The sequence below is a fragment of the Marmota flaviventris genome, chromosome 2 (assembly GCF_047511675.1).
Source record: "Marmota flaviventris isolate mMarFla1 chromosome 2, mMarFla1.hap1, whole genome shotgun sequence".
Classification (NCBI taxonomy): domain Eukaryota; kingdom Metazoa; phylum Chordata; class Mammalia; order Rodentia; family Sciuridae; genus Marmota; species Marmota flaviventris.
This window is the reverse complement of record NC_092499.1, coordinates 27,308,868-27,329,234: the sequence shown is the minus strand read 5'-3', so window position 1 is coordinate 27,329,234 and position 20,367 is coordinate 27,308,868. Positions and strand designations below refer to the sequence as shown.

Here is a 20,367-nt window from a genome sequence, read left to right as displayed (position 1 = left end):
CACCAAACCCCTCTCTGGCTCACCCCTGGCAGGCTGGTTTAGGTTTTTGTTTGTTTGCTTGGTTTTTTTGAGGGGAGGGGGGCTGGTGTACCAGGGATTGAACCCAGGGGCACTTGCCACTGAGCCACGTCCCTAGCCCAATTTTATATTTTATTTAGAGACGGGGTCTCACTGAGTTGCTTGGCGCCTCCCCATGGCCAAGCTGGCTTTGAACCCATGATCCTCCTGCCTCAGTCTCCCGAGCTGCTGGGATTACAGGCCTGAGCCACTCGCCCAGCCATTAATTGTTGTTTTTAACCTGTCACCAATAATTAAAAATACACCCTACATTATGTTAGGTTGTGAGTAAAACTAAAAACAAAAAGCTTATCCAGTTTGCAGTACACTCTTTTCTAGGATATAAAAAAGAAAAAGAAGAAAAGGAAAGAAAAAGGAAGGAAGGAAAGCAAAAGCAAAGCAGGCTGGTGGCCATCTACTAAATTTATCTCATGACTCTAAGGGGTCTTTAGGAACCTGTTATTAGATGCTCTGTCTCCTGAGCCTGTCACTGTGCTGGCCCCAGGTGCCTCTGGGAACAAATAAAGTGATTCGGAAATGGGTTTTACTTCAGATTCTGTTCTGAGACACCATGCAGATTGTCTGTGTGTTCACGTTTCTGTAGAGAAACACTCTCCCAGCTATTCTCCCAAAACATGCTTCCCCTCAGCCTCCTTTTTTCTCACATTTGATATCCCCTGGAGCTGTAGGAACCTCTCCACCCACCTACTGCCTCTTGTGAGAGAACCAGCAGCAAGACTCAGTGCTGCGGAGCTAGTCCTGGGCTTGGTGGGAGGGCGCCCTAGGTAGGGACCAGCGTTAGCAGAAATCTGAACTTTCATGAAGAAAATCTCCCCATTTGGGCAACAAATTTATGTTAAAACAAAACAATAAACAAACCAAACTCTCGTACACACTGGGTAAAGTCCAGAAGTGGCCAGTTTCCATCTGTGATGAAGATCAGAGGCAGGGGCTCTATCCCATTAGGCTCCCTGTCCACAAGGAGGAAGTACCCAAACCTGTTATTTCTGGCAGAGAGAGAGCATGCCACCTAAGAGATGCCCTGCTGCCCATTCCTGATAACTCCTTTTTTTAAAATATTTTTTTTAGTTGTAGATGGATATAATACCTTTTTTTTTTTTTTTTAATGCAGTGCTGGGGATCCTCACGCATGCTAGGCAAGCCCTCTAACCCTGAGCCACAACCCCAGCTGCCTGAAGACTCCTTTGAGCTCCCTCCTTCCTGTCTGGGCAGAGTCCTTGGGCTCCCTCTAGAGGGGGAGAAAACAGGATGTGGGCTCTCTGGCAATTAAGATGAATATTAAACTCACCCCCCTTTTTGGGTGTTGGGTGGATAAGTGGCAGTTCGTGAGACTCCCCCCAAGGATTCACTGTCATTATTACTGTTTCCTTCAGACAAAACCGCCACTGCTTTTTCCAAGCACATTGCTTAGGAAAGGAACGATTCAGCCACGCTCCTGAAGGCAGTCACAGCCGAGTATGTCCCTTATGTACAAAGTGAGGGTGGGTCTCATCTGCCTCACCTCCATTACCTGTTTTTCTCTTACCCCTCTTCATTCAGGCATTTCCACCATTCGTGACATGTTGGCCAAGTCATTTGAAAAGTAGGCTTAGCGAGTTTGACTTGAGGATGGTTAGAGGCAGTGGTTCTAGGCATGACAGGAACTAGGATGACTTCGTCCTCCCACACAGAAGGTGGCCGTGGGGGCTCGGAGCATTGGCTCAATGGTCCTCTGACTAGAACAGGCATTTTGTGAAAAATGTGAATACACCGACAATCTGCATGGTGTCTCATATTCATGCATCCTGCCTTAGAATATCCCATGTCACCCAGCAATAGGGGCGATGCCCAGGGCCTCTGGTACAGCCTGCCTTGGCTGCTTGCCGCTGCCCTCTCTGTTCCGCCTCCCTCTACCCTAGCCACTGGGCCCCTCTTCTGCCCTCCAGAGCCAAAAGCTGCAGCCTGGGAGGTCTCTGCAACCCCCAACTCTTTCCTCCCTCCTGGTGTCAACCATCCTTTTTTTTTTTTTTTTCCTAAATAGTCCAGTTGATGTAGTCTATATTTCATGGAAGTTACTCTATTTTAAACTCAGGCTTAGCATATATTTTATTTTTGGCTTTTTTTTTTTTTAATAAAAATGAAATTATGGCTAGACTCTCAGGGAGAATCATTTACACCTTGCAGGAATTGGTGGTTGGCTTCAGGACAGCTCTTCCTGGTGAGGTCCGTGGTCCCACCCTGTCAAGGGCTTTCTCATGCATCCTGCCTCTGGGCTCTAGGGACATGGCCACCACCTCTTTGAACCCTGGCTCGCCATGCTAGATTTCTGGCCCAAAAATTCATTTAAACAACACACAACTCTTATTGTAGGAATTTTTAGACTAAATATGTGATCACCATGCCCACAGCACCCGGCTTTATCATCATCAGTAATTTGCCAGCCACAGTTAGAGGACTTTAGGTTGGGGTTTTGCACAGTGTCAGTAGTACCTCCTTAGATTAGAATTATCTGAACTTTTTTGAAAAAAAAATGCATAGTCCTAGGCTCTTCCTCTCCAAACCAGCTGATTCAGGGACTTCCCACTGCTGGAAAAGCAGTCATGTCTAACAGTTTCCCCAGATGTTTCCTGTGCCACTGGGTATGTGTCAACCATGCAGCCTATTCCTCGTGGAATGTCATGGGGGCACTCCTTGGGTGGAGGACACAGATAACTAGTGGCCGAGCCTACAGGCTAAACTTCTGCCCCCAAGAAGCTCGACATGCTGACAATTACCACCTCCAAATAAGAAAACACTTTGATTTTCAATGGGACAGTTACTATTGAAAGGAGAGTGCCATATCATTTGTGTCCATTTCGGTTTTAAGGTCCTTGTTGAACCTGCTCTTCATCGTGACAGTTTCACTTGTAGTTATGCTAGAATAAAGCAGTAACAAGGCGCTGTAGCATCTGTGGTTTGTTTGTGCTGATTATGGGGCTGGTCTAGAAAGAGGAATACGATAACTAGGCATGGTGGCACACAGGTAGAATCCCAGCTACTCAGGAGGCCAAGGAGGGAGGATCACAAGTTCAAGGCCAACCTCAGCAACTCAGAGAGACCCTGTCTCAAAATAAGAAGGGCTGTGAGTGTGGCCCAGTGGTAGAGTATCCCTGGGTCCAATCCCCAGCATAAGGCAAAAAAAAAAAAAAAAGAGGAATCAGATAATTAAAGCACTGTGATATACTAATTTGTCCCCACCTTTGAAACCCTTTCCCAGAACATTACCCCAAATGTGAGACTCGTGTGTTCTCAGAAACCTCATCTTCTCTTTTGCAGGTTTGGGAGGAAGGCTTCAGAAGAGATAGAAGAGTATGTATCCAGTTTTCCTATGGCATCCTCTGGTGACCTTTGTCAACAGCATAGCCCTGGTGGTCATTATATCTTCAGCCTGTGGTGAACACAGCATTTAGAAATAAGATAGCACAAATCTGGCTGTAGACCGGGGCTGGTCTCATGCATACTGGGTCAAGGGCTTGGACAGTGCTGCCTCCCTGGCTGACGGTCTGGACTCTGGCATCGGTGCCCACATCATCTCTCCCACCTAGTGGTCTCAGAATTGCTGTGTGCTCGTCTCAGGATGCTGACCTAAGCTTGACAGAAACAGGCAGAAGCAATGCCAGCTTGCTAAACCTTACCTCCTCCTCAGATTTACCTCAAAAAGAAAAAGAAGTTTCTAGATAAATGTGACTGTAAAAGCAAGGCCACCAATGTCACACCTCCAGGGGCCAGGGAGCATTCATGTCATGATGCGTGAGGATGGCCTTCAGAGTGGAGCATCAGGCAGGCTGTGGAACCATACATGGCAGAGCCAGTTGCCCAGTTAGGTCTGACCACGATGGGGGATGAAAGCTGGCGTAGGGACATCGCCACCTAAGAGAAACAGTGGCTGCAATAAAAAATGGGTAGTTCCTTTTGGGGTTTAAAACTTATCATCTTCTCTCTTTTTCTTCCTTTTTTTGGGGGCAGCCACCGCCTCAGACGGCACAGCCTGGATGGAATGGATGACGGAGGAGGTAAGATGACCTTGCAGGAAGTCAGGCATCTAGAGAGGGCACAGAGTCCTGGGCATTTCTTGGACTGCAGCCTTGCTGAACTCATGTGCAATGGTCTCCTCATGCACAGAGTCCCATCTCCATGCCTTGCTAATGATCTTGCCTCTGCTCGGAGTACTTTACCCCCATCGTTATCCACTGACCTTGCTTGTCCTTGAAAACCTAACCAAGTGTCGCCTCCTCTGGAATGTCTTCCCTTTCCATCCTATCCTCTCTCTCAGATGTCCTCTGTGCCCCCACAGCCTCCTTGGCAAATCTCCACCGTAACGACAATAGCTAGACCTTCCTGGGTGCTCAGTGTGCACCAGGCACCAGCACTGCCAGTTCTGACAGTTTGTAGGTTACAACATTGAACCTCACCACAACTCTTCAGATGGACAGTACCATTGTCATCCCCATCTCACAGTGATGGGAACTGAGGCACCAAGAGAGTGCCTGAGGTCACAGCGCTGCTAGGATTTGAGTACACTTAGGAGGTCCTACTCTGAGTCTTTGTTGACTTGGTTGCCCCCTCCCCATCATCTGCCCCAGACACTAAGCTCCTTGATGGCAGACACTCTGACTTATTCACTTGGCATCTGCAGTACTGACACATAGTAGTCGGTTAATACTGACTGTGGAAGTGAAGGACAAATAAGGACTAGAAAGGCCAGCGGTTGTGGCTCCGCATCACCTTGTGTTCAAGACTCAAGGGAAGAGATGTAGTCTGTGTGACTCTCTCAAAGCAACCTACTAGAGGGGAGCTTATGTTTGGAACCTAAAGTTACTAAAGCTTTTTTAAACGCCTGCATATTGGGTTGGGGCTATAGCTCAGTTGGTAGAGTGCTTGCCTTGCATGCACAAGGCCCTGGGTTTGAGCCCCAGGACTACAAAAAAAAAAAAAAAAAAACTTACTTATTTACCGTTTTCATACTTCTCACTCCTTTATGGAGATCTTGGTTTCTCCCTGGCATCCGTTTCCTTCAGAACTTGATCCTTTTTGGTGGAGCAGGTCCTCAGCAGCACCGTCTTCCTGCCTGAAAATGTCTTCACTTTTCACCAGACACAGAACTCTAGGCTAATGTTTTGTTTTTTTTCTTTTAGCACTTTAGTTACTTCATTGTCTTTGGTCCCACATTCTTTCTGGTGAGACATCAGTAGTCGTTCTGTCTTTGTTCCCCTCTGTGCAATGTAGTTCTTTTGTGTATGTGTCTATTCTATTTGAACTTCCAGAGTCTGTGGATTTATAATCTTCATCAAATTCAGAAAACAATTTTAGCCAGTATTTCTTTCTTTTTAAAATAGTTTTATTAATTGTTGAAGGACCTTTATTTACTTATTTATAAGTGGTGCTGAGAGTCGAACACAGTGCCTCACACATGCTAGGTAAGTGCTCCACACTGAGCCCCAGCCCCAGCCCCACCAATATTTCTTTATGTATGTTTTTCCTTCCACTCCTTCTGGGGCTCTAGTTATGTTTGTCCACACTGTTGTCATCGAGGCAGTGGTTTTTCTGTTATTTGTTTGTTTTCAGTCTGCTTTTCCCTTTTCTTCTGTTTGGATGGTTCTCTTGCTGTGTAATTGCTCTTTTCTTTTTTGTGATTTTTTTTTAATGTCCAATCAACTATTAAAATAGCCCATTCAGGGACTGGGGATGTGGCTCAGTGGTAAAGTGCTTGCCTGGCATGCATGAGGCCCTGAGTTCAAATCCCCAAGCACCAAAAAAAAAAAAAAATAGCCCATTCAGTGAATTACTATTTCTAATAGACTTTTCAGCTCTAGAGACTTCATTTATTCCTTTTGAGGAGTGGTTACTGGTGGTTAAGCTGAGGAACATTCTACCACCAAGGTATATCCCCAGCCTTTTTTATTTTTATTTTGAAACAGGGTCTCATTAAGTTGTTCAGCCTGGCCTTGAACTTGGGATCCTCCTGCCTAGCTTTCTGAGTAGCTGGGATTACAGGCCTGCGCCATCCTCTTGGCTGGTTTTCTTTATTCTTGATGATAGGTATTATAGTAGCTGTTTTCACGTCCTTTTGCTGCTAATTCCATTGTCTCTATCTTTTCTGAGCCTGTTTCTATTAACTGATTTTTCTTCTGATTACAAGTCATATTTTTCTGCTTCTTCACACAATTAGTAGTTTTTGACTGGATGCTGGACATTGTGGATGTTCCTGTGTTGAATGGCTGGATTCTGAGTCTTTCTTGAATGACTGACCTATTTATTTTGGTAGGCAGTTAATGTATCTCTTCGTTTTGAGAATTGTCTTGGAGCCTGATAGGGCAGGTCTGGAGTTAGCCCTAAACACTGAGACACTAAGGGGTCTCTGCTGAGTGCCTGTTCTTCACTAAGGTCTCTCCCCTCTGGCTGGATGGAGCTGAGCCTCTTGCAGTTCCATACGGCTCTGGGGATTGTTCAGCTCACATTTTCCCGGTGCTAATTCTTTGCCCAGCCTGTGGCCTTTCACCTTACATAGGCATGGCTTACCTACAGACAGTCCGGATCCTGAAGCTTTTCCTCTGCACAGCTTCCCAGTCTTCTCTTCCCCGGCCTTGTTCAAGTCACACTTAACTGGGGCCAGAGAACTGAATTAAGTTAGCTAAGCTGCCCGGGTGAGTATTTGGCACACGAAAGATTGCAACCTGCTTGCTGTGGTGCCCCTGAACATCAGGACTGAGCACTGGAGAGTATAGGGGTCATGTGAAAAAGTACTTCCACCTCATCTCATCCCAAAGGGGTTCCAAAGCAGAAGAGTCAGCACTAGAGGTGAGACGGGCAGCCTACCTGTGGGAGCAGGGGAAGCCTCTGAGCATGCTCTTGTCTTTCCTCCGCAGTTTTCTTTACTTTCAGTATCTCCTGTCGACAAGCTCGTTCCTTTTTGCCAGATCTTCTTCCTTTAGCTTTAGCCACTAATCTCCTTTCCGCTGCCAGACTTTATCCCTAATAATTTCCAGTGACCCTGGTAACTAAGACACCTGCATTTCTGTTCTCGAAGTCTGTTTTCTCAGACCTGTACCTGGGATGTCCTGCCAGCCCTGAACTGGCAGCTCGGTGATTGGTGGTTGCTGGCCCTGCTTTTGATCTGACTGTCCTAACAGACTGTCAGCTGCTTCAGCCATTAATTGCACAGGACAGTGAGGTGACTGGGAGGACGTGCCAAGGACTCAAGGAAACAGGGCCTCCTCTAGATGTTAATAAAAGTGTTAGCCAGCCGGGCGTGGTCGCGCATGCCTATAATCCCAGCAGCTCGGGAGGCTGAGGCAGGAGGATCATGAGTTGAAAGTCAACCTCAGCAAAAGCAAGGTGCTAAGCAGCTCAGTGAGACCCTGTCTCTAAATAAAATACAAAATTGGGCTGGGGACATGGCTTAGTGGTCAAGTGCCTCTGAGTTCAATCCCCACCCCCAAAATAAAAGTGTTAGGAGGTTAAGGAGCAGCATGTGAGAAAATTTTTATAATGCTAGAATAATGGTTCTGGAGTCTCAGATTTGAACGAGGGAGAGGGAGATGGTGATGAAGGCAGGTAGTTCATAGCATGAGGATCGGGCCAGTCTGGGATGGCACATAGGAGTGAGCATACTGCAAGTCAGCTGTGGGTCTTCTTGGGATAGCTTCAGTCCCCAGTTGCTCGTGTATTTGTCAAAACACTGAGAGACTTGTGATGTAGGGAAGAAAACATTACATTTCAGGAGAAAGATTTTAAGAGTTTTTCAGCCAAAACTTCCAAATGAAAACAATTAAAGTCACTGTCCTGTTGGAGGGCTAGTCAGCTTTCCCATACTCTGTCTTTTCGACTCCCTGGAAAGGACTTCAGAAATCCTACTTTCTCCACCTTTATCATCATAGAAAATGGTACATTTCAAGGAGTAACCTTAAATGTCACAGCAAAACTTTCTGAATGCCGCCGTTTGCCCACGTGATAAATGCATGCTATTAGAAGGTTGTATGGGCTGCCATGAGAGATTTCACTGTAAAAGCAAATTGTTGTGCTGCAAGGAACTCTGTAGGCCCTCTTGACCAAACCTGCCATGTGGAAACATATTAAGAAATAGAGGCTTACAGATTATTATACAATATAGTGGGACTCAGGGAGACTCTGGTCTTCTGACGCCCAAGAGAACACTTGCTATTGGACCTCAGTGTCCACTAGCATTACCATCGTCAGGTATTACCAAGCATTTATGTGCCACCAACCAGGCCTAGCGTTTTACGTTTTCTCTTGTTTCATTCTCAAAACAAATCCATGAGAAATTTTTTTAAATCATCTTTGTTGATATCTTATTTATATATAGTAAACTGTATCCATTCAAAGTGCATAATTTAAGTTTTGACAATATACAAGTCCTATGTAGCCATCACCGCCATCAACATACAGAACATTCCCATCACCCTCCCGCTATAAGACAAAATTTCCTCATGCCCCTGTCCATCCCTCTTCTGCCCCTGGTCTCAGACCACTACTGATGTGTTTTTTATCAGAATATTTTCATTTTATGTAATTTTATGTAAGTGAAAGCATAAGTATACATGCATCTGTGCCTGTTTTTTTTTTTTTACTTAGCATAATGATTGTGAAATTCATCCTCATTATTGTATGTTGTTAGCCTGTTTGTTTTTATTGCTGAGTAGTATTCCATTGTATGGACATACCATAGTATGTTCACCTGTCAGTAGACATATGAAAGGTTCATTATCCCCATTTCAAAGATGAGCAAACCAAGATAAAGATAACTTTTTCTAAGGTCACACAACTAGTTAATGGCAGCACCAGGATTTAGAGGTGGGTCTTGAACCCCAGAGCCCTCACTCTTAGTCTCTGTAACAGATGCTGGGACCCTCAGAGAGGCTTCGGGTGTCTCATTCAATGAGTTAATTTGTACTGATGTCAGTTTCCAGATTTATAACATAGAGCGCCTCGAGTGATTGATGGGGTGCTTAACAACAATTTCACTAAGGAAGGAAAAAAGAAAGATGCCTATTTTCAGAGAACACCTCTAGTATTTTTTTCCCCCTTCATAAACTTGCAACATGAAATTCATGATTCGGCCTTTATTTGGGCGCTGGAGGCTTGAAGCATGAAACCCTTCCTTGTCAGAGATCGCACGTGCTCTCCCCTCCTGGAGGAATGCCTCTTCTCCAGCATAAATCTGTTTTCCATGCAGTCATGCTTGGGCCCTTTAATGGAAACTCAGTTCATATGTCACACTTCACACTCGACTTAGTCCACTTCACTCTCTGTGAATGTTTAGAATCCATTATGCAGTAAGAATCATATGTTACATATAGCTAGTTTCTAGAATTATCTTTGCTCAGAGAATTACTTGGTTGGCTGATGAAGGCTGCTCCTTTGAACTTGGAATATCCAGTGGGCGAGGAGACTCCAGGCGGATTCCCCTCAATCATCCATGGACGCTCACTCAGCGGAGACTTTCAATAGCTCTTTGGACACCTGTCAGGAAACCTGCTGGTTCTCTTAATAAAAGTCACATCCAGGTTCTTCGAGGTTGTCAGTGCAAGGACCTGGGAGGGGACTGATCATTTCTTACATTAGTGGAGGTGGGTGATGGGTGAGAATCCCAAAGGAGAAATGAAGACCAGAGGTCGGGTCTCCTTCCTCCTCCATGGTCCCCTTCCACCAGCAGACTTGGAGGTGTCATTGAGGAAAGCCAGCAGGTTTTGGTGCAGTCCCTGTCCTCTGGGGCTTCTGGTCTGGCGAGGAGAGAGCCTCGCTCCTTTCTTTCCGTCTCTCATGGTGAACTCTCGGGAGCCATGTCCCTCTAGATGCACTTGTCAGCATTCAGGCTCCCTGGCTTCACCCTTGGTACACGCAGCTCATTCTTCCTTGGGGAAGGCACACTCTTCCTTCCAAGCCCCTGGTGCCTCCGGAGAAAAGAGAAGCATGGCCTCCCTCCACTGATGCCTCCTGCTTCCCAGGGAAGAGAAGAGAAAAACAGGGAGGAGAGAGCTTTGGAGGTAGACGAGGCGTGTCTTCAAACTGAGAAGGGGAAGAGTCAGTGATGATCAGAGGTGGCTTTGTGCTATGTTGGTTAACAAGAATGTCCTACGTGGGGACTGTTGGCAAGACCACGGCCAGGCTGTCAGCCCAATGGCTGTGTGGTCCAGGTGGATGATCTGAGCCTGCGAAACGGCAAGGTAGAAGGGGAGGGGGCACATCCTCAAAGTTTTCAAATGTATCTCTGAAAAGTGACAGGTTGGGGGCACAGCTCATGGTAGAGCATGCTCTGGGAATGCACAAAGCCCTGAGTTCAACCCTCAGCACCAAAAAATAAAAACTGGGGCGAAAAAATGACTGATTTTTCATTTCTTGGTCCTGGGGATCGAACCCAGCGCTCTGCACATGGTGAACAGGCTCTCTACCACTGAGCCACACTCCAGCCCCCAAGAAAGAATTTTATAAAAGCACTTTGTAAACAGAATGAAATGCATCTACCAGTTGGATTAGGCCTTTGGGAACTGGTCCGCAGGTCCTTCACAAGACCTTATGGGCCTCTGCTGTAAAGGAACTCAGGACCTTATTGGAAGATAAAAGATCAAAAGCACTACAAGAGTTAAGTAGCCAAGGCAGCCCCCAGTGATTGCCATGTCGGTGGGTTATGTTACTAATGGCCTTGAGCTGAGGAGAGGAGGAAATCCCTGTGGGCTGAGAGCACTTCAGGGAGAAGGAAGAACTCGTACCGGATCCCGAAGGATGGGCAGGGCTTGGTTAGCTAGAGAAAAATGAGAAACGCCTCCCAAGGTAAGACGCCAGGTCCGAGAGGAGACTCCAGCTGGAGAGTGAAGAGGGAATTCAGGTGACCAGAGGAGAACTGGTTCTGCCGAGCCAAGCCTGCGTCTCATCCATCCTCAACTACAAGTCTTCAGCCACTCTACATGCTCTGCCTTGGATGCAGTTGTAAAGACCAGCAGTCATCCACCTTGATGATTCCAGGTAGCCTCACTCCCAGCTGTCGCCATCGCAGTGCTTCAGGGACATTGAATTTGTAACAGAGAACAGCTGAAAGATGACAAGACAGACCCCAACATGACAGTAAGGTCCCAAAATTATAGGGAGGTAAAACTGGTCTTGAAATGGCCATCTTTCAGTGGCATCATCGTCCATTCTGAGAATCAAGTTCCTGCTTTGTCCAAAGGCCCTGGACTCCTGTCATGGAAAGGTTGAATGGCATTAGAGAAAGGTCAGAGCTGGAATAGGGTTGAACTCAGCCTGTCCGGGTGACTTTGGGGAAGTCACTCATTGACTCTTTCAGCAACTGTTTGCTGAACATTCCTACCTGCGATGCGCAGGGCTGGGCTCTGGGGATGCAGTGGTGAAGGAAACGTCACCGTCCTTGTCCCATGCAGTTTATCCAGTCAGGGAAGTAGGGATCAAACACACAATTGTGATTGAGTGCCCCAAAGGAAGAGTGCAGGGCCCTATGAGAAAGAAAATCTGAAAGACTGATGTGGATCAGGTGATGCGGGAAGGCCACTCTGAAGCAGGGACCTTCAAACTTCAATGTAAACTTCAGGAGAGGTGGTAGTAGGGCTGGGTGGGGAGGAGGGAGAGAGCAAGGACCAGGTTATGTCACTCCCTAACCTCTTGAAGGCCAGCTCTAAAACCAGCTCACAGAAAGTAAACTCGGGGCAGAATGTGAACCTTTAACAAAAGAACATCACAGGTTGGGGACGGAGCTCAGTAGTAGAGCGCTTGCCTAGTATGCAAGAGGCTCTGGGTTTGATCCCAGCACAGAAAACAAAATGCATTGAGAGGCCGTGGATAGAAGAAAGGAAATTCCTTATCTTAAAAAAGGATGAAGAATATTCAGGATAAAACAACGAGTGAATGTGCAATTAGACAAGAACTCAACTTTCAAATCATTTACTCAGAGCTAAATTCAAATTAGAAAAGAATTTGTGAGCCCCACAGTATGTCTTTAAAAAGTAGAAGGTCTCTGAAAGCATGAGTTAAAATTTTAAAAAAGCCATCAGTGATTCTTGTGTTTAACCATGGCCCTTTGGTGTCGTGCAGGGCTGTGAGTGGAATCCCCTTCCCAGCAGTCTTGGCTCTTGGGCGTGCCTGGGCTCCACTGGAGATGGGGCTCCTTTGCATTCTAAGATACAGTTTTGACAGAATTGAATATCTCAAAACCTTAGGAACAATAAATCCTTCTGGCCAACCAAAAAGTATTTAATTCCTAAAGGACAAGCCTAGGCGAGCCACTTCTAGCCAGGGGCAATTGGGACTTAATTCCGCAAGTGTAGCAATCTATGATCTGAGAGCTGAGTTTAAGGGTAATTGCTCAATTTTCTATCCATGTCAACAGGGAAAATAGGTAAAAGTGGCTGAACACAGCCAAGCAGCCAGGCTGGAGGAGATGTGAAGTGCTGGGCTGTCAGTGGGATTGGAAATATGCTATCTCTAGAGGACCATCTCTCCGCCACCCCTCCATGTCCTCCACTCGCTGTTCATCTCTCTCTTGGGCTTTCTGATTCTCTTTTGGGCTCTTTTTCATTCCTTGCTTAACCCTTGACTATATTCTTCAACCCTTTTCTTGCAAACATCAGAGTCACTCTGAGCCTAAACAGCATTAATGTTGAGAAAGAAAAAGTAGAAGAATTCTTTAAGATCAGTTAGCCAGGTGCAGTGGCGCACACCTGTAACCCCAGCATCTTGGGAGGCCGAGGCAGGAAGATCTCAAGTTCAAAGCCAGCCTCAGCAATTTAGCAAGGCCCTAAGCAACTCAGTGAGACCCTGTTGCTAAATAAAAAATAAAAAGGACTGGGGATGTGGCTCATGGTTAAGCGCTGTTGGGTTTAGTCCCCAGTACAAAAAATAAAGGACAGATGAATTGGAACCCTGGTGTCTCAACTCCATTCTCCCTTAGAACATTCCACCATGTACTGCATTCCTTTCTCAAGCTTAAGACAGCTTCTGGAACTTCCTAGGTGGCTCCTAAACCTAGCTCCTTTGCCTCCCTGATTTTATTTAAACTACTGTAAGTACCACTGATGTTTTATTAAATAATGCTTCTTCAAAGAGGTTTGTGTTTTTGAACTTCAAAGTTATTGGGACTAGTCACTAAAGTCTTTCAAACCCCTGCCTGTCTCCCCTTTCCAAGCACAGGAGCAGGAATTGCAGCAGGGGTGGGGGTTTGCACTCACTTGTTCCTGGATTAAGCTGCCCTCTCTTGTGTCAGTGCTTGGTTCTATTCATAGGATCCTGGTAAGCAATTTGAAAAAGAAGTCATTCTTGTAGGAAGTGGTTCTGACAGTTAATGTTTGTGTTTGCCACGCACCAGGTATTGTGCCTTACCTGCAGTACTTCAGTTACCCCCCCCCCCCCAGCAATTCTGAGAGACGCTGTGATTCTCACCATCTAATGGCGGAAGAAATCAAAGCTTTGTGAAGTTGAAGAACTCACTGAGGTCACATGGCCAGTAAGCCAGGATGTGATGGCAGATCAACAGCCAGCTTTCCAGGAGAGAAACAGTCATGGTTGTTAGTGTTTGCCAGTTTCTATGGTGCAGATATTCCCACCACAGCTGGTTTTAAGCTACTACCATGACGTCAGTGTCCACAAAATTAGGAGGTCACAGTTGCATCATATTTCCACCCTGTAAGTACATCGTATGTAGATAATTTCGAGAGCACAGGTGAAGTAAAGTATATTAGCATATAGAAAGTGGTGAGTTTGAGGATCGGTTATCTTGGTTTTAATATAACTTAATTATAATCGTATAACCTCATCTTCATTGATGTTTGTATTTGACAACCTGGCTTTCGTCAGTTTACCATTACTATAACCAAATACCTGAGATAATTAACATATAATGAGAAAAAGGTTATTTTGGCTTATGATTTTGGGTGCTCCAGTCTAAGATGAGGCCCATTGCTTTTGGCCTTCAGCGGGGTGTTGGTTGATAAGTGCAAGAGGCTCATGCCAGAGCAAACTGTTTACTTCATGAGCCAAGAAGCCAGGAAAAAGAGAAAGATAACAGGATCCCACAATCCCATTCAGGGAAATGACCCCAATGACTTAAGGACCTCCTCGGCCCTGTCTCCTAACATTTCCACCAACCTGGCACCAAGCCTTTAACACAGACGCGGAGAGCTGTTTATGATTGAAACTACAGCAGACTCACATGCAAAATTCCTGTAAGTTTAGCGGGTGGCTTTGTGCTAACTGCTCAGCTTACCCGTGCTGGTAAGCCGCAGAGCTGGGGTTCTCATGTGGTCTTGCGTCTCCTAATCCTTCTGCCCTCACTCGGCTAGTAGCGGCTCCAGGCTGCTCTTCGGCCTCACTTACTGAAGCAGCAGCCTCTGCGCGATTTTCCAGCACCCTGTTGCACATTTGCTCTCCTCCACTGGTTCTCAGAGTCACGCGTTGGTGTCCTCTTCTCTGCTGATCCTCTTCCTGTGAAGTCTTGTCCACAACAGTGTCTGGGCTGAACAAAGAAAAGCTAAAGAGGCCAGGTCGTTAAAGCTCTTGTCACAGGAAACAGAATTTTCAGGTTTGACCGGTCCTCTCTTTCTTGTTATCCTTTCTTCTCCATCAAGTCCACTGAGATTACTTTTGCATAATGAATTCCTGTGTCTATGCCAAATCTTTCAGAGGAGAGAACCTATTTTAAGGCAAGAGGATGGAGTTTCTGTGGGCTTGGATGGGTTGGGGAAATTTGGGAGGTTTGGTGAGCCCAGAGGCTCCCCAGGGTACCGCCTGGGCTCTGAAGTGCCATGTTTATAGCTCCCCGCAGCCCACCTCTTTGAGACACAGCAGAAGAAATAAAGCAGCAGCACAGAGAGAGCGACATTTGAAAGACTGCATGGACTGTAAGAGGATGCTAGGAAGTGGTACAGGTGATGGTGGGAATACTGAACAGAGTCCGTGATGGATAGAGGTGGAATCGCTGGCTGATTGCATTATAGAAGAGAGATTTTTATTACACTGATGCTTTACAAAAGGGGTAGTGCTCTATTTGCATGCCATGGCTGTGACTGTGGAATATTTCGAAGGACTACCATAGATGAATCTAAGAGACAGGGTCTTGCTTGTTTTTTTGTTTTTAATCTCATGGATATATGCCAGTGAACACCCAACTGTCTTAGAGACCTCATTTTCGTAGTAAGGAACCTTAGGACTAGAGTTGCCAAGCAATTGTGTAAGATCCGCCAATTAGGGGCAGATCTAGGACCCAAGATTCCTGATTCCTAATGGGGTACACCTTCTAGACCAGGGATCTGAATTTAGTTCTTTCTCGATAGGTGGTTACAGCCAAGTTCCTGGCAGCTAAAAAAAAAAAAAAAAAAATGAACTCGTAATAGATGTAGATCCTTGAGGTCACAAGGGCTTGGGTTTAACCAGAGCAGGGCCCCAGAGTGAGCAAGACACTGCAGAAATTACATGGACTTCCTAAGGGTTTCTTTAATTGAGAGAAGTGGTTTTCACTTGGCTCTGGATTTTGCAGGATGAGATGCAAGGCAATATGACCCTAGCCTAACAAGAGCGTGCGTCATCACAGAGTAGGTTTCTGGAAGTCCACCGGAGGGAGAGATGTTGGGAATTACCTGATTCAGCAAGTAGGATAGAGACTGGTTTGGTGTCTTCTTTTGGCCCCCTCCGCTACAAAAGGCAGAATTCTAGTTTGGAGAACTGTGTTAAGCTTGGTTTTAGTTCCTGGTCAGCTCAGTCATGTTCTTCCTTACCTTTGCTGCGCTGCACAGCAAAGCCCAGAGTCCTGACCAGACCCCCCGCTGCACTGATGGAGCTGGAGGGGAGTGCGTTTATGCCCCAGGGTGGGGGGTGCCCCGAAATCACTTAGGTCACACCTGGGAGCCCCGAATTACCATCATTACATCTCTGCCCAAAACATGATGGTAGTAACCTCCTCTGGGATCCCATTTTCTTTGTTTCTGTGAGTAGCTTCCTTGCATGTGCCCATCTGAAGAGGTGGAATGGGAAGAACGAACAGAAAGTCTTGTGCCACGCACACGTGCATAACCTTCCTCCAGGAACTAGGAAAACGCCATCAGCAGCCTGTGGTCTGTTTGGAGGAATGTGATTAAGAGCAAATCATCTGACAGTAAACGCCAACAGAAGTAAAGAGTTACATCTCCCTGAAATCATTACAGAGATCAGGGTATTTGTTCTGTGACTCCCTGGCTTCTGTCCTCAATGAATTCAGAAGACAGGATCAGGATAGGACAGAGTTATACTCCCATTCAGTGTCACATAGCTGCCCATGCATGGCTGTGAGCTGGGTCTCAGCCCTTGGGGAAGGACGGGGACACTTCTCCATGAAGTTGTGAAGAGAGGGGCAGCTAAGGGATGAGAGCAGGTGACATCCTAAACACACAGGCCCACACTGGGGAGAAGCACTGTTCAGGGAGATCTCAGACTCCTTAGATTTTTATTTGACCAGAAGGAGATAGAGGGTCAGTGTCCTACGAGGTCTCTTTCAAGTGATGGGAACTGTATAAAGAAAAAGCCTAATGCTGGCTGCCGTGGAAAAAGACAGGTTGCACCAAATAGTCTTTGTCCAAAAACAGCAAGGTGTAGCCCGGATGGCTGGTGACTGTTCACACATTCCTGGACCCACAGCTGTGGTTCACTTTCTCAGTTTGAAGCCTGACAACCAGGTGAGCTCAGGTGAGATGGGAGGGGACAGGGATGTTTATGCATCTGAGGTTGGACTTAGGACATCACCTAGCCCTCAGCTGGAGAAACATTTTCCTTCTGATGCTCAAAATGGAGATTAGTTTCTAAAGAAGGACATGAGCCCGCAAAACCTAGAGAAGGCAGAGATCTGGGGAGGTGACGGGATCCTCCTACCCTAGAGAGAGGCAATCATGATGGGCAGCTGGTGGATCTTCCTTCCTCTCTTCACAGGTGTCGCTGTGCGTGTGGTGCACATGGACTCACGCAGGAGGACACACTGGGAATGTGATTCCCAAGTCCATAAGTGTGGTTGACGGACTAGGTTTACCTAAAAGACCCTTTAAGAGAAAGCTCTTGAAAGATGATTACAGAATTGAGACACCATCATTTAAAAGTGCCCGAGGCAAACTCCTTTGAAAATTGCAGCAGCATAGGGACAGAGAAAGAACCTCGCAGCCCTTGATTGTTGCGCTGTTCCCTCAGGACCCTGCCTCCCCCTCCCCCTCCATTTCTCATCTGATAAGAGAGAGAGCAGCAGTAAGACTCCTCATCTATCTTATGAAAATCCGATTCAGGATGGCTGTGATCAAAACCAGCTGGCTGTCACCAGCAGTGGCCTTGCACGGAGGGAACCGCTCAGAAGCGTTCCGTATGTGGGGGTGTCACGGGTGGCACCGATCAAAGGAGCGTTTTTTTAATAAATATATATAAGGAAAAATACAAAACCCGAGGATTGGGAATGAAAGCAGTGTAGTTTGTCTTGTTTTTCCCAGCGAAACATGAAGAGGATGAAATGGAATCAGATGTGCCCGTCTCTAACATGCTTGGACTGGCGCCCCGAAGAAGGCGCTCTGTCACATTAGTACCGTGTCATTCATCCTGGGCCTCATTGAACAGTGGGGAGCTGCAGCTTTCTGTTCCTTCCAGCCACTTCATTCCTCCGTCCCATTTAAAGTCCTTCCCCCCTCCTTGTCCTTAACACAGCTCTGCAGATGGAAGCTGGAGAGAGCCGCTCGGAGCTCGCGGGAGCTCGCGGAGGGGCCTTGCTTCTTGTTTCCTTCAGTTGTCACTCACGGTGTCCCCAGAGGCCACCCTGGCAGGTGACACTGAAGTCTTCTCAGAATCACATCACTTAAGGCTCTTGGGTGAACGGAGTCCCTCTCTAGAGAACCCTGTGGGGACCCGCGTGTCCCTCCTGAGCGCTGGCTGTGGATTGCTTGCAAGGTGGGGACCTGGTCAACGACCGGCTGTGCTGTGGACACGCGTGGCCTTCAGTAGGCTTGGGCAGGGTGGTGGGGAACATTTCCATCCATGGCCTTGTGCCCATAGCTCCTTCAACATTCTGCAGCCTCACTGGAGGTGCAGTAAGGAGGTCACCCACCACCCGAGCCCACTCACCGCTGTTAGCAGGCCCTGTTCTCTGCCAGAAACCCACTCTGGAGAGGCCAGGCAGGGACCACGCCAGTGCTCTCAGCCCATCGTCCGCTGAGAGTCCTCCCAGTGTGAGGGCTGAGGGAAAACCACTTTGACCTTGCTCCTCTCAAGGTCTGCCGTCTCCTCCGCCAGCATCATGAGAGATTCACTTTGGCAGGAGCACAGAGGTGTCTCAGCACATGGGACACAGACGTAAACGCCCACCCCAAGCTGGCACCATAGGACGGGCACCTGCTTTTTGTCTCCCCATCGCAGGCTTCCCTAGGGAGCTGCCCGTGCACGACTCCTGCCCCCATGTCCCACTCTGTCTTGAGGACTGTGTGTGTGGTCAGCCCTGTTTCTCCACTTGAGCAGTGTGGCTCTCTGGCCACTGTCACAGCTTTCATACTCTCTCCTCACCTGCCAGACAGATGTAGCAAGGTCCCAGTATTAATCAGTCAAAAGCACAAGGGACAAGTCTTCCTAAGGTAGACCTGCCAGGGACCTGGAGATGCATTTGTGCCCCTCGTCCCTAATCCAGGGAGCACAGGGGACAGCTCAGTAGCTCCTTCGAGACCGCCTCTTTCCCTTGTTCCTTCGGGTGTTTGAAGCCTGTTGCCTGCTGCTCTCTCTTTTCTTTTTCTTTTTCAAAAATTCTCCATTTTTTTCACTTAGAAAAAAATTATTTATACGATTGAGATCCACTAATTAAAGCCATTTTCTGGTATTTGGTTACTGGAGCGTTTGATGTCTCTCTGACAAGACCATGAAATGCACGGGGCGTCCACAGGGACAGAATTTGCTGAACACGGCTCTTTGTAAATGAGGGGACATAGTGTCGCAGCAGCTCATGAATATGAAACGCCCATGATGCCACCTCAGTGGACTTGGGAACACAGATGAATCCTGTCATGTGCTAAATGAGACCAATTTCTTTCACTTAACTTCATCTTCAATCAGACCTTCTTCCATTTGCCTGTTTAAAATTCCCCATACGTGATGCAGAAGGTAACAGCATTCAGTAAAACAAAGTTTTGCAGCTGCAGAGAAAAATCATAATGATCTCTAGTTTAAAGTTGCCATCTCCTAAAAATATGGACGTTGTTTTGTTTCGGTCGCGAGCTCTGCTATTGTCTGTTGACTTTTGGCCCAGAATTAGGGGTTTGTCAGGACTGCTCTTATTGGGGTGTCATGAGGCGGCATGTCCAAATTTCTTTCATGTGGATTGGTTATTGAACTTGGCTGTGAATGGTGGCCGTTAGCCCTCACAGCCTGTGATGGACACCCTGCGGTGGCCAAGGCCAAGTGAGAAAGAAGCTTGAGGAGACTGTGTGTGGCCCAGAAGGGTGTTTGAGGTTGGGAGCTGAGTTAGTAGATGAAGTGAGAGGACAGATGTCATCAGTAAACACCTAAGGGACCCAGTAAAGGAAAGGTAAGCCAGCCCCTTGTATCGTTTACTAAGGCGACAAGGTGAGAGAAAGTGCTGGGAGCCAGGCACGGTAGCCCATGCCTGTAATCCCAGCAACTCACAAGGCTGAGGCAGGAGGATCACAAGTTCAAAGCCAGCCTCAGCAACTTAGTGAGGCCCTAAGCAACTTAGTAAGACCCTGTGAAAAAACCAAGGCCGAATGTTCTCTCTCATATGTGGATACTAACTCACAGTAGGGAGAGGGGAGGGTATGGAAGAATAGAAATACTTTGGATTAGACAAAGGGGGATGAAGGAAAGGGAGGGGGAATGGGAATAGATAAGATAATAGAATAAATTGGACATTGCTATCCTATATGTATATGTGATTACACGACCAATGTAATTCCACATCGTGTACCACCAGAAGAATGGGAATTACACTCCATATACGTATAATATATCAAAACACATTCATTCTACTGTCATGTATAACTAACAAGAACAAATAAAAAAATTAAAAAAGGCTGGGGATGTGGCCCAGTGGTTAAGGATCCCTGGATTCAATCCTTGGTGCCAAAAAAAAAATAGTGCTGGGATACAGAATAGACTTTATGTAGCTCTGTAGAAACCACCCACGAGGTCAGTGGTAGAGCGCCAGCTTGGCATGCGCAAAGCCTTGAGTTCCATCCCCAGCACTGGTCGAGAGGAATTTTTTAAGAAAGAAGAAAAAGATAAAAAGGAAATCATCAAAGACTAGAACCC

At 46.8% G+C, this 20,367-nt stretch overlaps 1 protein-coding gene across 2 annotated transcripts in view; it reads left to right on the top strand.

The window, feature by feature from the left end:
- Positions 1-20,367, top strand: part of Ift43 (intraflagellar transport 43) — an 81,026-nt gene that overhangs the window by 52,405 nt on the left and 8,254 nt on the right. For both annotated transcript variants that reach the window (XM_027931455.2, XM_027931456.2), the window contains exons 4-5: positions 3,373-3,405; positions 4,063-4,109. In XM_027931455.2, the coding sequence (XP_027787256.1) occupies positions 3,373-3,405; positions 4,063-4,109 (80 nt within the window). The remainder of the gene's footprint in view (positions 1-3,372; positions 3,406-4,062; positions 4,110-20,367) is intronic.